Here is a 16,675-nt window from a genome sequence, read left to right as displayed (position 1 = left end):
AGAAACATATTAACATAAAAGAGCGTTAAAAGTAAACTTTTCAGCTTTAAACTTGGAAGACATGTGTGAAATCAAGTCGATTGGCAATAAATGTTTATTTTATTCTAAAGATGATTTCTTTGCGGAAGATCGTAGAAAACATTAAAAATTTCGCGACACACCTCACATGTATAAAGAAACGCTGATTTATACAATGCTATATCCGGAGAAGGGAACATATCATATTCGAATTGAGAACCATAAAATACACTTAAAAGAAGTATTGCTTTACCGGCGAGGTACATGTCAAGCGATTTTACAAGCAGCCCTACTTCCAGCAGCACAGATAGTAAGCCCAACACTGGTAAACCGTTGGCTAGCAACTGCCAACGTTGGGCTTACTTCCTGGTTGGCTGCTTTGCCAGATATTTGCTAACTAAAGCAATTACCAACATTCGAAAGAAGTAAAGTTGCAATTGGGAATGTATGGTCGAAACTGTTGTATAAACGACACCAAATTATTGGCTTGCCAATCAGGAGCGTCATTTCAGATTTTGCTTGGAGGGGGGAACAAGACCCCTTGATATAAGCAAAATTTCGCGTTTTCCACTGATTTACTACTATTCTATTGATAAAATCTATATATATCCCAAACTCAGGGGGGGCAAATACCCCTCCTTGCCCCCCTAAATGATGCCCCTGTTGCCAATCTATAATGAAAACTACGTTGAGTCAACTTATATTCTTCTTTATTTTTTGCATTCCTAATTCCCAACCATTACCCTACGTAAGTATTGCTAGGGTATGCATTTCTTGAATACAGAATTTCAGAAGAGACTAATTAAATTATGTGTGCGGTATTAAATGCTATACAGAATATAATGTCGACATTAAAGCCTAATTCACATATAGGGTATCGTTCCAATGCCGTGCCACTACTTCTTTCTAACCCATTTCCGAAGATGAGTTGCAAGGAGGAAAACATTCTTACTGGTTCTGTCCAACTTCGCGTCGATTCAAATACTCCGAAGGAAGTCGAACCATCACAACCGTCGAGTCGCGATCCAAGTAGTTTGTCTGCAAGGCAGCCCTGTCGGGGCACGGCAGGGGAACGACCGAGCACCGCATATCATGTAAGAATTAAAAGTCCTTCGGTTTAACGTCTCACGTTATGCCCTTTAGGCTAAATGAGACGATGATTAAGGCAAATGAATGATAATGGAAGAATTGGTGAAATGACAATGTAGGATTAAACGAAAGTACCCCAAAAAACTCAGACACCATGTTGTTCACCACGAACTTACTTGGCCGAGGATCGAAGTAGAGACCCCACTCACCAGAGATAAGACCACTGAGCCCCCGTGTGAGAATTTAAAAAAATAAGTCAATGCATTTTCAAAGTCTAAATAAACTTCGTTGACCGCTGCACAGACAGGACACGGCATAGGAACGGCACATTATATGTGAGTGTGAATTAACCTTGACAAAGAAGACTAAAAAACAATAGAATGTGTTCAAATTATTGGTGTAGAGAAGAGTAGAGAAACTTAACTAACGAGGAAGATCCATAAACCGTGAGAGTTGAATTTTGACGAAAATTTGTGACAAGATTCAGTTCGAGTTGCTAAGTAACGTATATCCTGACCAGGATAGCAGTGCGGTTTTGGAAGGATGGCGCTGCTGTTGTGTTTACATCAGTTTCTTGGCAAGCGCGGTGGGACAGGGGAGCGGAGAGTTTCACTCTGCAGTGTATCCAACGGCTTTTAAAAGTTTCAGTTTGGATGTTATGCATAGCTTAATCTCTTTCCGCTTTATAAAGAACGCCGTAAGTTATGTGGTTGTAGTAAACCATTCTTGCAGTAATGCAGATGTATTGTGAATAGTGATATATGAATGGAAATTACCAATTTAAGAATAACATAGCACAATTGACAATTCAGTGAGCTTCTACCGTGTATTAAGCTGATTGTATAAAAATTGATTACGTTTTATTCGATGCCATTATAAAACAGGAGCAACCTGTAAAACGCTGCTCGCTAGCTTGTTCGCAAGTTAATATGGAGGGTGTATTCTTGTAGTAGTTTTTTTCTTTTGCTTATTACTTAAGATGTTCTGCAAGTAACTTCAATAACTTTTGAAACTGATTGTCTTAACTTGAGCCAGGGGCGGATCCAGACTGAATGTTGGGGGGGTCGTTCGAAGTCAAATCAAGGTAAGAGTGTATTGCAAATAAAAGTAAAACAACTTTAGAAAAGGAGAAGTAGCTATTGTCTGCAATTTCTAGAACAGAAATGGCCATCTGCGATTTCAAAGGTGGACATTTTTTTTTTTTAGCAAGAACGCCAATGTAAGTAATTTCTTGCAATTTAATCCTTTATTTGACTTCTGCAACGTAAAACAAAAAAAAAGTAACCCCTACCTATTTTAGGTTTTATTTTACATTTATAATACAAAGGTGAAAATTCTTAGGTTTTATTTTTAACATAAAAAATACCCTATCCTGGGGGGGGCAATCGTCCCGATCACCCCGCCCCCTGGATCTGCCCCTGACTTGAGCATATGCGTGAAGTTGTTTATTACGAACAGGACAAAAAGAACTGTGATAGATTGATTACAAGTAATCCGGTTAGAAACACTGCTGCTTGCATTTTAGTTCCAAAATCGGCCGCCCGCACTCCTTCGCTGGTCAGGTAATAGTAATAGTCACTCAATGCGCAAATGCTTCGTTGAGCTGCTACACCGACGCCATCTTGAAATCCAGTAGGTAATGACCAAGAATACCCTTTTGGCACAAAAATGAAAAAGCTTTTGATAGATCTCACTTCAGTATTGTAAACCAAGGTAGAGCATCTATATGTAGGAGTAATTCCAGTGCATGATCGCCATTTTGAAAGGCGCCATATTGAATCGCGGTCAAATATGATAAATGGCAAGGATGTAACATGGGGTATTACATAGCACTGGAATTTACTCCTGAGTCCATTTCCGCAACCAAAGTTTACATATCTGTTTTCACTTCAGAGTTAAGAGCTCTCTTACCCACAGTAACATGTAAAAACTGTGTGAGTTAGACTTGTGTTATGAAACACGGTCCTTCGAGCACTTGCAGTGTTTTAACTAATGCAGTACAATAGCCACTATACCAATCAGATCTTGAGACTAATAAGAGAAATCGTTAATTAAATTGAAATTCCTGTAGTGAAAAATGGAATAGCAGCACTCTATCAATTTATACCTATTTCAAAGTGTGCTATATATATGAGTCTATGTGTGTTGCGATTATGCATAGCATTTAATTCTGTAATAGAAGTTAGGTGCAACGGCACATATTAATAGAAAAATAATATAAACTGATGCACATAAGCAAATATTAACCTACTAACCTTTTGCTCTTCAGTTGTGATGATGGAGATCAAAAACGAAGTGATTAACACACAGTATCGTGGAGCAGTACAAACACTTAACAAATGCATTTTCGTCACAATCTTCATGTCCACAGACACTATTTTCTACTAGTCTCCAGAACAGAGGTGGATTTAGGTTTGGTGGTGCCCTAAGCTACTGAAGATAATGGGACCCTTTATGTGTCCAGATGAACGTAGGATCCTATATACAGAAATGAAGAAATCAGTGATATGTTACGATGCAGGCTAGCAGAAGGGGTCCCATTATTTGCATCATAGGGGTCTACACAAACGAAGCACGGTTGCTATATGTAGATGTTACTTTATTTATTATTTTCTTATATTTTGAAAATGTACATTCAATTTTTTCCTTAAATTTTTTGGGCCCCCAAGAGTATGGGGCCCTAAGCTATAGCTTGTTTAGCTTATACGTAAATCCGGCACTGCTCCAGAACATTTGTAAATGAACCAACTATTACTCCTGTGACGTACCCACATTTCTGCCATGCATATGGAAACATGTCCTTTAGGACTGGCGCACAAAATTGACGATACACAACAGAATGCATTTTCATTATGAAAATTCTGCCATATAACTTGTGCACCGAACAAGTGAACACCTGCTATCACAGTTTTGATATGAAAACTAGTCTTGCCCTTATTATAAGCAAGTGTTTTATCGTTAAAGGTGGAAAGTTTCAGATATTTAATTATTTAATATTGAAGGAAAAAGCAAAAAAGAGGCTTGTTTTATGGATTGCAAATTGGTATTGAATCTTGTAATAATCTTTATTGCCATCTATTCTTAGCAGGTGTGTATGCATTCTCTTATCACTAATAGCAAAACAGACACAAGAAAAGTGAATTCTAACTTTCAGGTGTATCTTCTTCTAAGAATGGGCTGCGAACTGATAATTTAAATCCCCTTAATTTTTCAATGCGTCCGCAATAAATCGATTGTATTTAGACAAACTGGTAATAATTACATTAAAGCGTTTTAACTTCGTAATATGCACGGTATATTATAGGTTGTCGAGTATTGAAAAAAAAACGCAATATTCTGCAATAATAATAAAACGCAATATTCAAGATTGGAGAAGAAAACTTAACACACTATAACGGATCATGTAAAACAGAGTTTTGCCTAAAATATATTTTTGGTTTGATTCAGTCCAACGTTCCCTGCTACGCTAAAGGAGACATGGAACTACTGATTATAGTGGAATTCGAACCATTTTGGTCGTTCAACTAATATTCACCAGTTTATATGTTTTTCTAATACATATCCGAACAATCCCTTTAGTATTTTCTGCTCGTCAGTACTATTAGGCATGCGTTTCATCGACGAGCAGTCTATTCCATCGCACTTTGAAATATGTATAACTTGTAGCATGCTCCTATTCCATTTTTCACTACAGGAATTTCAATTTAATAAACGATTTCTCTCTCTAATTGCATTGACTATTGCATTAGTTAAAAACCTGCAAGTGCTCGCACGACCGTATTTCATAACACAAGTCTAACTTACACAGTTTTTATATGTTCCTGTAGGTAAGAGATCTCTTAACTCTGAAGTGAAAATAGATATGTAAACTTTGGTTGCGGAAATGGACTCACAAGTAACACTTCACATCGTTGCTGCCGGTCTGACGCTAAACTATACATTTTCGGAAAGCACTAGTCCTAAATAGGATAACTACACAGTGCGACGGTCAGACGTTGCCGCGTTCAGGACTTATGGAGCGTCAAACATTAACATGGGGTTTATGAGAGTAACCATAGCAGTCGTATTATTTCATGCTAATTCGTCTTGCATTTGAACTCTGTGCTAACATTTGTGTTGTAGCAGTCGTATTATTTCATGCTAATTCGTCTTGCATTTGTACTCTGTGCTAACATTTGTGTTGTTTTTGTGTTTTTTAGGTATGCGTTGTAAGATGGATCCGAAAGTGGTCGTTTGGGCTCTGGTGGCCGAGATCGGGACAAATGAGCGCAATCCAAATTTGGAAGAGCAAAGGATGGTGGCACACATCAAGTCTCTTTTGACCAGCGGGATGGAAGTCGTTGAAGAGATTCGTACGCTCGGCTTCGGTGACAGTGATGGTGACCAGGGGGACGGAGACATGGATTTTGGAGACGAGGAAGACCAAGAGCAGGAGGATGCAGAGATGCCTTCGTCATCGCAGCAGTCTCATACGTCTTCCGCATCTGGCTCATCAGCGTCAGAATACCTGCCCTCTCCTGTGAAGAAGCCGAAGTTCCAGGATCAGCCTCCAGAAGACTCCAAAATGACACCAGAGCAGTGGCGCGAGTACAAGGCAAAAGCCTATGCCTACTGGACGGTAAATCCAAAAACAGGTAGGCCTTGGAACACAAAGACCGGTCGTGCTACCCACTCGACTCTGCAGAATCAGTTCAGGTATATTCGGAACATTGGCGTGCTACGTCACTTTGGGGCAACACAAGGCAAAGATGACAAGAAGACGCTGATGGCAGAGATCAATGAGGCAGTTCGGGGCATGTTCGCGGAGAAACAGCACACTGCTATCATTCACGATCGAACGTTGCGAATTTGGGCTAGGCAAACAGCTAATGAACTGGACCCTAACAAGAGTCTCAAGTTCAAGGCATCACCGTCGTGGGTGTACAGATTCAAGAAGCGCAACAACATCGTGGACCGTGCAATCACCCACAGGGTCGGCAGGACCTGGCAACTGAAAGAGTTGGACTTGCAGCAGCAGGCTGATGCTTTCGTATTAGCGACTCGCGAGCTCATTGCAAGCGAAAGCATCCCACCAACGCAGGTTGCCAATGCAGATCAGAGTAGCTTCAAGAAGTTGTTGCAGAGTACTCGCACTCTCCGTACCAAAGGAACAACAGTCGTGCGAGCGGTTGTGGGATCCATGAGCGCAACAACCCACAGCTACATGATCATGCCCGTGATCACCATGGCCGGAGAGATTCTGCGGCCGATGTATGTACTGGTGTCGGAACCAAGTGGAAAGTTTCCGGGAAACAAGCCTGCAGATCCACCGAACATCAAATCATTTGCTGGAAAACGTCCAACATGAACAGGGACGACCTTAAGGACTTCTACGAGCAAGTGTTCTGGCCAAGCATGCCTGATGATCGGAAGAAGATCGTTTTGCTATTGGACTCGTGGACTCTGAACAAGGACGACAATCTATCGAACGCACTGAAGCCTGCCGACGTTGCGTTGCACAAGAGACTGATTCCTGGTGGTTGCACTGGAAAGATTCAGCCTTTAGATGTGCATTTCTTCCGTCAGTACAAGTCCTTTGTACGCTTTGTGACCGACACACTGGCCATGGACAGTGTCATGGATATCTGGCATCGCGATCGATTCCTGGCACTACAGTCGTTTTCACTCTACCAGTTCAGCGCACCCCGATTCAAGAACCTGATCCGGTACGCTTTCCACAAGGCTGGCTATCTGGACGAGGAGCCGGGAATGTGGATCTCTCCGCACGAGTACTGCTTTGACTCCCTCGACGAAGGTGACGTGTGCTTCACGTGCGGCGAACTACCGTTCGTCAAGTGTGCACACTGTGAGCGCACTCTTTGCATCTCTCATGCTCTGTTCGACGATTTGCACATTGATTGTACCCTTTAACTTACGCAAACAAGTGCTCAATCAGACAACGTCGATTCAAACGTCACAAACCTTGTGTTCTTCTTCGTTTCCTGTAACTCTCATAAACCCCATGTTAATGTTTGACGCTCCATAAGTCCTGAACGCGGCAACGTCTGACCGTCGCACTGTGTAGTTATCCTATTTAGGACTAGTGCTTTCCGAAAATGTATAGTTTAGCGTCAGACCGGCAGCAACGATGTGAAGTGTTACTTGTCAGGAGTAAATTCCAGTGCTATTTACTACCCCATATTACACCCTTGCCATTTATTGACCGCGATTCAATATGGCGCCTTTCAAAATGGCGATCATGCACTGGAAGTACTCCTACATATAGATGCTCTACCTTGGTTTACAATACTGAAGTGAGATCTATCAAAAGCTTTTTCATTTTTGTGCCAAAAGGGTATTCTTGGTCATTACCTACTGGATTTCAAGATGGCGTCGGTGTAGCAGCTCAACGAAGCATTTGCGCATTGAGTGACTATTACTACGTTACTTAGCAACTCGAACTGAATCTTGTCACAAATTTTCATCAAAATTCAACTCTCACGGTTTATGGACCTTCCTCGTAAGTGAAAACGAAGCCATGAAGAAAGGTTAGGAACGATCGGGTTTCGAAGACCTATGTATTAAATTGTGAAAGGAAAGGAAAAACTGGTTAAAATACTACTGGAAAGAAACTGATCTTGTAGCTAAGGGACGTAATGAAAGGTATAGTGGAAGTTTAAATATAGAAGTAGTACCGGTACCTTGATTGAGACGGTCGTTTACAGTGGCGTAGGGAAGGGGGGGGCCCGGAGGGGCCGGCCCCCCCCAAAGAGATCCGACAATGTACTTTAGTACTTTGATGTTTGTAATTTTGTATATATTTTTATGTTTATATATTTTTTGTTTGTAATTTTTCTATATGTGCCTATAACAGCACTTGCCCCCCCCCAAACACACATCCTGGCTACGCTACTGGTCGTTTATAAAGTGAGGGTATTTGCCCGCCCTTCGATAAACTTGCAGATGCCATTAAGTAGATCAATCACTTCCGATGTAAGTACAGAGATGAGGACGAAAATTAAAGTTACCCTTGAAATGGAACCGCTGTGACTCACTCGTAGAGCGCTTACCTCCGGCGTTAGGGGTCTGTTGTTGGATCCTAGCTCCCGCCAATGGGCTTTGTGGTGGATCACGTGCATGGATTATCTCGTGGTTCTCCCAATTTCTCCCAGTTTCGTTATTCCATCATTATTATCCTTCTTATAAATGTCCCCCTTAACCTCGATACATAATTGTGTGATGTTAAACTAAAAAGAAAATACTTTTGAAATGCTAAATCCATATTTAAAAACCGTCCTTCATTAGTACTGTTGTGTCTGCTCTTAGGGGATCAATGCTGAAACCAGGAGTTGCAGTCGATTTATACTATTTCCATTTTAGTAGACAGTCATAGATTGGTCAATGCTGAAACCAGGAGTTATAGTCTATTTATACTATTTCCATTTCAGTAGACAGATAAAGTCATAGGTTGAGCCTATTTTTGAGACCCTTAATCTCTTAATCTTAAAAAACTCACGAACAGTGTTTGTCCACAACAAAGTCACTTGACACGATCTGGGATTAAACAAAGGATCCCACACGTAAAAAAGTCAGCAAAATAACATACTTCACGGTAAATTTTCATGCGTAGTTTTCGAGAAGAACTTACTTTTATGGTGTTAGAGTGTATGTCGTTCGGTGTGAATTTGATGGAGTTGATATTTTTTATTCTACTAGAATATATTATGTATTCACTTATTTACTATACATAAAATGATTATTGTTAGGAAATATTTCGTATGCATTGTTTGGTTTCTCCCTTCAGCTCCACATAATCCTTTCTGCGACGCACATATTATACGTAACACTTAAAAAGTTGAATTCCGGTCTAGGCAGACTACTTTCTATCAATTTTAGAAGTTCAATAGAATAAATATATAATATTTAAAGAAATAGAACATTCGATTCCGATGCTCCTTCAAGTTGTTACTATTTAGTTGCTGTGATAATCAGTTCATGTCGTTCGGAAATCCAAAATGAACGGAATTCACGAATCGAAGAACTGGAGCAATTAACTGCACAAAAGCCGTGATTGTGACATTATACCAGCGTTCTCAACCTTTTTACTTTTGGGGCACACCAAAGTACGTTTCAAACTTTCACGACACCTCTGCATGGTTTTTTTTTTTTCCTGGATGCAAACAAGCAAACATATAAAAATACATATAATACATTTTCCTTTAAATTATGGAACGACTATGAGTAGACATCGGATTTTTATGCACTTAAAATTCATGAAATATACATGCAACTATGCTGTCAAATATGTTAAAATATGCACTTAATATGCACTAACAGCGCAATAAAGAGAGCATTTTCAAACATGCAACAACGTTGTGACAAAGTTTTGAGGTGAAATGTAACATCGAAAGTGTATTTTACCTTTCAGGGACTTTCTTCACAATTTATTTTTATAGTATTGAAAATTTATATACCTCTATGTAACTTTTTTAAAACATACAGAGATTGTAAGATTAAAATGAACACAGTTATATGAGAACACAATTTCCAGTTTTTCTTCATGCTTCATAATTGTATTTTAGAGTGTATTTACTTTACACGAAGTAAAACGAACCTAATTTTTCTACATTCGTTTTTAAGGATTTACCCCTTCCCGTAATTAGTCTTACAGCATATCATGAGATGCTTCTTTATTTTTATTTTATTTTATTATTTATTTGTTTATTTATTGCCAGTTTGTGACGTTTGTAGCCAGAAAATGGCCTCTCAGCATCAACAGGTGTTACTATACAATATTTATAGACAGAGGCAAGTGTAGTAACTATATTTTGTAGCAAGTTAAAATCTGACCCCTGAAGGTGTTTTCTCATTGCTTTAGTTGTTGTGTAGTCGGAGTTTCTGGCAAAAACATTCATCAATTTCTTTTCCACATAGCTTACCAGGAACTGATTGGAGCTCGTGCGGAACTTCATCTATTAGAGCTAACTAGTAAGCCTTCACTGAGCAACATTCCTCGCATCTCTTGCTCCTGAATTGATAGGTTAACACGATATTACAATGAATTTTTATCATCAGATTTCTCTTAACGTCTTGGTAATTGTAGGCCTCTCTGTTCTGCTGATCGGTCGCTAATAATATTGGTCCTCCATAAACTAGGCATTCTTCCATTCTTTCACGCAAGAAAACCATCCTGCTGCATAGACAGTTAAATGCATTGAAAATGCACAGACCAAACTTAGATTTACTGTATCCTATAAGCATATGTCGGAATTAAAACTTATGGAATGGGCTGAATATACTATTAAACACTAAAATATGATTAACCTTTCAAATATGCATGTATGTGCACTATAAAACTTCAAATTCCAGCTGTATTATTGTTGATAGAAACCCCTACAAAGTTTAGCAGAGATGCATATAAGCATACAAAATATGCATTTGCATAAAAATGCGATGTCTATTATGAGATACAAAGTGTGAGAAACAAGTGGCGATAAATTTTTATTTTCTTTTAAAGATAATTTCTTTGCGAAAGATCTTCGGAAGCATTTAAAAAAAAAATTTCGCGACACACCTGACATATATTCGCGACACACCAGTGTATCGCGACACAGTTGTTGAAGAACGCTGTATTAGACAATGACATATTCCCAAACACGTGCGCAAATCCTTGGAGGCCAATGGGGCCTGGCCATCCTGAAATTTGCTTATACATCAATATTTGTATTGACATTCTCATTGATGTCTTATTAGATTAAATCCAACAAACCTGATCCCCTACTTCCCCCCTCCCTCCCGCACAGAAAGCTATACAGAAATCCACACTACTGTTTCCGGACGAAACACACCTTCGAAAAATTAGTAATAATATTTCTTTACTTTTTACGCATTTATTTTATTTTATTTTACTTTTTTCAGATCCGATTGGGTCCGGAAGTGGTCAGTATGGAGACATATGAGTGATTATTTCCCTGTGACATTGCATAAAACATCAGAGCTTCCGCCAAATAAGAACTATATCCTATGTTCTTTCCCACACGGAGTTTTTGCTGTTGGAATCTGCGGATGTTTCACGACTGAATCACGCAATGCTGAATCCCGATTCCCTGGAATAACCTTTAATTGTGCTGTGCTAAATACGTGCTTTTATATTCCCGGATTTCGAGAACTAGCTCTTTGGTTAGGTAAGGACTTATCTGTAAAAGTCAGTAGCCTTAGACAGTAGAACAAATATTTTCAACCAAATATTCTGAGAAGTCACAGTATGCTGCTCTTCTTCTCTACAAATAGCACAGAGAGGGTAAGGAAGAAGTAGATACCTGGCGTTGAGAAAGAGAAGTGGAGACAGGAAAACAAGAACATGGATAGCGTGCCATAATTGATGGTTTTGTAAGTATATGGTTCTCCTACGTTATCTTCTCCCCTCCTGTGGACTCATGACTGCGCATGCAATAACAACACTTATATATTCCGTTCTCCTACGTCATCAACTCCCCTCCTTTCCTCATCCTAATTCTCTCTGTTATGTATCTGATTGTAAAAAGAATGCTCCTACGTCATATATATTTGTCAGTTGGAAATGACTGCAGTACAACATGGAAACAGTGTTCGTAGGTTTCCTTGAGAAAATTTCCTTCGACTAATAAAAAATTCCCTTTTCTGATCAAATTTCCCTAGTTTGTTAAGAGTCCAATTCTTATGACAGAAGTTATGTGATAAGTTTAATTTAACTATATTAAAGGAAGTCTCAACCACATTTGTTTTGTTCATTTTTTACTTTTTCTTTCATTTTTTTACAAAAAAAATATATAAATACACCCAGCCAACAACAGGGGAAAATTTTACTACTTTGAACACACAGACAGAGAGGCAGACACGCACACACAAAATTACTATTATATTGATTTATTTTTGAAGAACAAAGAAAAATTTAAGGATTTATATTGGTCAGTCAGTCAGCGTGAAAATATCCCTGGGTTTTCATTTTTATCGAAAAAAAATCACTTTTCCCTTTTTGCTAAATTTACGTACGAAATTTCCCTAGATTAGGGAAATTTTCCTCTAACTACGAACAGTGTATGGAAATTATGGAAGCAATTAAATTTCACTCTCCCTGTTTGATTAATTCTTTCATTTTCTTACGAATGCACTATGTAAGCTACTGTCATTTAATTCTACATCCAGTAGAATTAGGACTACTACACACAGCATAAAATGAAATGTTAAAGCAACTCAATGTGTCTACCATTGTTACCGTGAAATTCTACACCAACGCCATCTCGACGTACCAGAAATAACTAGTAACTTAGCAGTGAGAATTTGTATTAGTTTTTTACATTGAGATATGAACAAAGCTTTGCGCTTTTTCTTTACACCAAGTAACGAAAAACATGTTATACATCCTATAATCCTTCACGAAAATAGTTCTTGTAAGAGTATAAATTTTCTGATATTTACAGAAATCCTGCCATCTGTTGTTCCTATGTGTACTATGTTCCTAGTGTAACTTAACTGTTGTATTGAAAATTACTATTTTATTTCACAAATGATCGTAAGTAATATCATATTACCACCAGCCTTTTGCCGTAAACTGACGAACTTCTGTACCCATGGGCTTAATTTCCTATTCGTTCTGACGAGCTAATTATCCGTGTTTGTACCTCTTATTTATTACAGTCTTTCTTTTTCTCCTTCCACTGTACCTTCTATCACGTCGAATGGGGACACAGTGGTTCATTGATAAAGAGTTCGCTTCTGGTGTAGGAGACCCCAGTTCGATTCCAGGCCAAGTAACTCTGGACATCTTCGTGTCTGTGCAACAATTTCATTATAATCCACTGTCATTAATTATTCACCTCGTTTAGCCTAATGGGTATAGCCGTGAGGCCTAAAACTACAAATTTCATTTCAATTTTTATTCTATAACATCCCTCATGATACAATTACTTTTCAGTCTATCTTCCAACCATTTTCTCTCTCTTTGTAATTCTCAGCATTTCATATTAGTTTTCCGATCATCCCAGCTAATTTTTCATTTCCTCTCTATAGCTATATTCGCAACTTTCAAACCGTTTTTCATTGTTTTTGTATAGTTTCTTTTTGTTAGTTTGTTTGCTTGTATCTTACAACACTCTACACGAAACATTTGATGACTTATTTTCGTAAAAGACGGACAAAAATCTTTTTTCCTCCTAAATGATTATTGTGCCATACCCATGAGCAATACTAATGAATAAGTTATAGTGTGGTTGGAACCATTGGGGTTAAAAGCGAGCAATGCCTGGAAGAAAATTTTGTTCCTTTTAATTGTACTTATAATTTTGGCATGTTATGAGTTTACGTAACTTTAATTTTTTGGCATGATATTAATTATTCATGTTTACATATTTTAGTGATTTTGTTTACTGCTACGAATGGTTTCAATCAGTCCCAAATTATCAACGCTTTTATACTAAACTTAAAGACGGCAGTGCAAGAAAGGGACAGCTCCAATTTTATATTTGTTTCAGGATTGAAACAAAATATTATTACAAATCTATTTACTTTACTTTAGCCTCCGAACTTTTTGCAAAAAAGTTTCACCCTTATAATATTAAATTTCTTTATAAAATGTTCGGAGTCTAAATGAAAATAAATTGGGTTTTAAGTGTTTTTTCCCGTTGTGAATCAAATCCGTAATTGGAGCTATCCCCTCCTTGCACCGAGGTCTTCAATTATATAAACTCCCTTCTCTACGTTTATCTTTATTACTTTCGGAGTATGTTTAGCAGAAGGGGTTCAGAAGCACGTAAAAAACAAAATTCACAGGAGAAATGGATGATGCAAGTACTTAGACGTAACATAACGTAACCAAATCTAACCTAACCTAAAGTAACCTGAACTAACCTAATTTTAGTAGTAATAAGCGAAATTCTACCATTTTTTGGAAAATTATGCTGGATCCCTACACTATCATAACATAAATTAACAACCTAACCTAAACTTACCTAACCTAACCTAAACTAATACAAACAGATTTTACCAAAACTGTAACATTTTTTTTTTAGACCCCTTCTGCTAAACATAGGCCTTACTTTTTCTTAGTATTTGAACAATTCTTATTATCTACAACGTCCAATATCTTCTCACATGAATTATTTTGTATGTTTAATTTTTACAATGTTTGTATCTTCTTCATCTCAAAAGTCAGTAACGGTAATAAAATTTAGTGCTTCGGACATATACAGATGGTGATCACAGAAATGGAAACACCTGAACGAAATTGCAACTTACCAGATTAATATGGTGTCGGGCCACCTTTCGCCTTCAGAACAGCCTTGATGTGACGTGGGATGGAGGCATAGAGGTCGTGAATGGTAGCAAGTGGAATTTTACACCATTCCTCGTGCAGGGCATCGGCCAGTTCTGTGAGAGAGGATGGAGGTGGAAATCGTCGCCGGAGTCGTGTTTCCAAGACGGACCACAGATGTTCAATTATGTTGAAATCTAGGGATTGGGCGGGCCAGGGGAGGTGTTGAACTTCATCCTGATGTTCTCAAACCAAGCTGCAACAACGCCAGCTGTGTGAATGGGTGCATTATCATCCTGTTAGATGGCGTAATTGTCCGGGAACAACATCCGGACCATAGGATGCAAGTGGTCTCCTAAAATTGCGACATAATCGTTGGCAGTGATTCGTCCGCTAAGTGTAACCACAGGACCCAATGAAAACCATGAAATGGCGGCCCACAGCATCACCGAGCCGCCACCATGTTTCACAGTTGGGCGGAGACACTGCAGATCATAAGCTTCTTTGGGCGTTCTCCACACATAAACACGGCCCGTGGTTGGAAATAGGGTGAAGGATGACTCATCTGACCATATCACACGTTTCCAGTCCTCAACGACCCAAGTTGCATGGTCGCGGCACCATTTGCGACGTGCGAAAGCGTTATGGTCCCTGATAAGCGGTTTGGCCCGTGCAACACAACCCCGTAAGTTCATGTCATGTAATTCGCGGCGGACTGTGATTGTCGAAACAGGGTGTGGGAGATGCTGATTGAGTTCCTCCGTCACTTGCTCCTTAGTGGCACGACGGTTCTGCGTGACAATGCGCTTTAATACCCGGAGTGACCTGTCACTCATGATTTTCTTCCGCCCACTGTTTCGCTCCCCCGATGTGGTTTCCCGTGTGTTGTGTAGGCCGTCATCACCTTCGACACTGTCCCACGCGACACACCTAACACAGTAGCCACTGCCGTCACACTCACTCCACATAACCGCGCACCAACAATTTGCCCTCTTTGAAAATCTGAGAGGTCTCCCATTTTACACTACGTCCGTCTGCTGCAGCCACTGAACACTGCTGTTCCACTGCGCCTGACGTAGTATGGAGACCGACCTAACACACCACCACCCAGTGTTGCCACAGTCCTAAGTCTGAAGTGGGCTGAAAAATAGTACCAAATTGAAACAAAAAGGGCTGAATTCATTATAATACATTATAGTACGTTTCATAATACATATATATCAGTGTAATACATGGCTCAATAGCATGAAGCTAAAAGAGCTAAAGTTCTATACCTGCTCGCTCTCATCCAAGAGTTCAAATCAAGAAAGTGCTCTTTTTAAAGACGTTCAAATAGGACGCCCCTGAACAACCGTGGAAGTAGATGTTTTTTTTTTTTCGATGTTTCTGTTGTTAGGAAGTACAACAGAGGCCGCAAATTGAAAGGGAAAGCAGTTATCATCTTCACTATTTATTCTAAGGGAACCAAAAGGCACCTCTATTTCAAAGTGGCCAATAAACCAAAACGGTATTATGGTTATATAAGAAAAAATAAATAAAACAAGCAATAAATCAATCATCTCGAGTCCGTGTGTAAACAATACGTTATAATAAAATATTAAAATATAAATTATTACACCGTATTCTCGATTATTTCACGACCGAAGGAGGATAGTAGACTGTAAGAAGAGTAATCTGACATTTGTAAAAAGAAATGTAAAACCGGTCCAGCGTCCTAGAACCTTCCCTGAAAGACATCACAACACATTATTAATAATTTTAAATTATAGTGGTATCAATGGTGCTGAATAGGGGAGAATTGTACCAACTTTTTCACAAAAGGGGCTGAAAATGCCAGCGTGGTACCAACGGGCCTATGAATGACAAAAAGGGCTGAATTTGGTACAATTGTACCAAGTGTGGCAACAGTGCCACCACCAGCGGTACGGCGCTGCGAGCACCACGACATCACTGCCAACCCATACATCTGACGTGTTGCCAACTACAGGTGTTTCCATTTTTCTGATCACCATCTGTATATTCTTTTAGGCTATAAATGTAAAATTGTCTTGTGTATATATCACAAGGAGGGTGTTTGAAAGAAAAACTAAATTGTCGACGTATTAGGAAATCCTATGTCTGGTCGCTATGAAAGCTGATACCTCGTATCTAAATTCATTTCATATGTAGCTCAACTTACTGTATCTTAAGCCTTCCATACAATTTCTTTTATCCTGAGGTGATGTAGGGGTCTCAGACGATCCTTAAAACTAGGTAGGTTTTACCAGCAGAGCCTCTCGTGGTCGGTGTATTAAACAGACA

At 39.1% G+C, this 16,675-nt stretch overlaps 1 protein-coding gene across 2 annotated transcripts in view; it reads left to right on the top strand.

Moving 5' to 3' along the window:
• Positions 1 to 16,675, top strand: part of LOC145663002 (2-acylglycerol O-acyltransferase 2-A-like) — a 44,216-nt gene that overhangs the window by 15,290 nt on the left and 12,251 nt on the right. For both annotated transcript variants that reach the window (XM_081729119.1, XM_081729120.1), the window contains exon 3: positions 11,005 to 11,270. In XM_081729119.1, coding sequence (XP_081585245.1) covers positions 11,005 to 11,270 — 266 coding nt within the window. The remainder of the gene's footprint in view (positions 1 to 11,004; positions 11,271 to 16,675) is intronic.

Source organism: Thermobia domestica, chromosome 10 (genome assembly GCF_964235325.1).
Source record: "Thermobia domestica chromosome 10, izTheDome1.hap1.1, whole genome shotgun sequence".
In the NCBI taxonomy this organism is placed as follows: Eukaryota; Metazoa; Arthropoda; class Insecta; order Zygentoma; family Lepismatidae; genus Thermobia; species Thermobia domestica.
The sequence above is the reverse complement of the archived record's forward strand: the minus strand, read 5'-3'. Positions and strand labels throughout refer to the sequence as shown.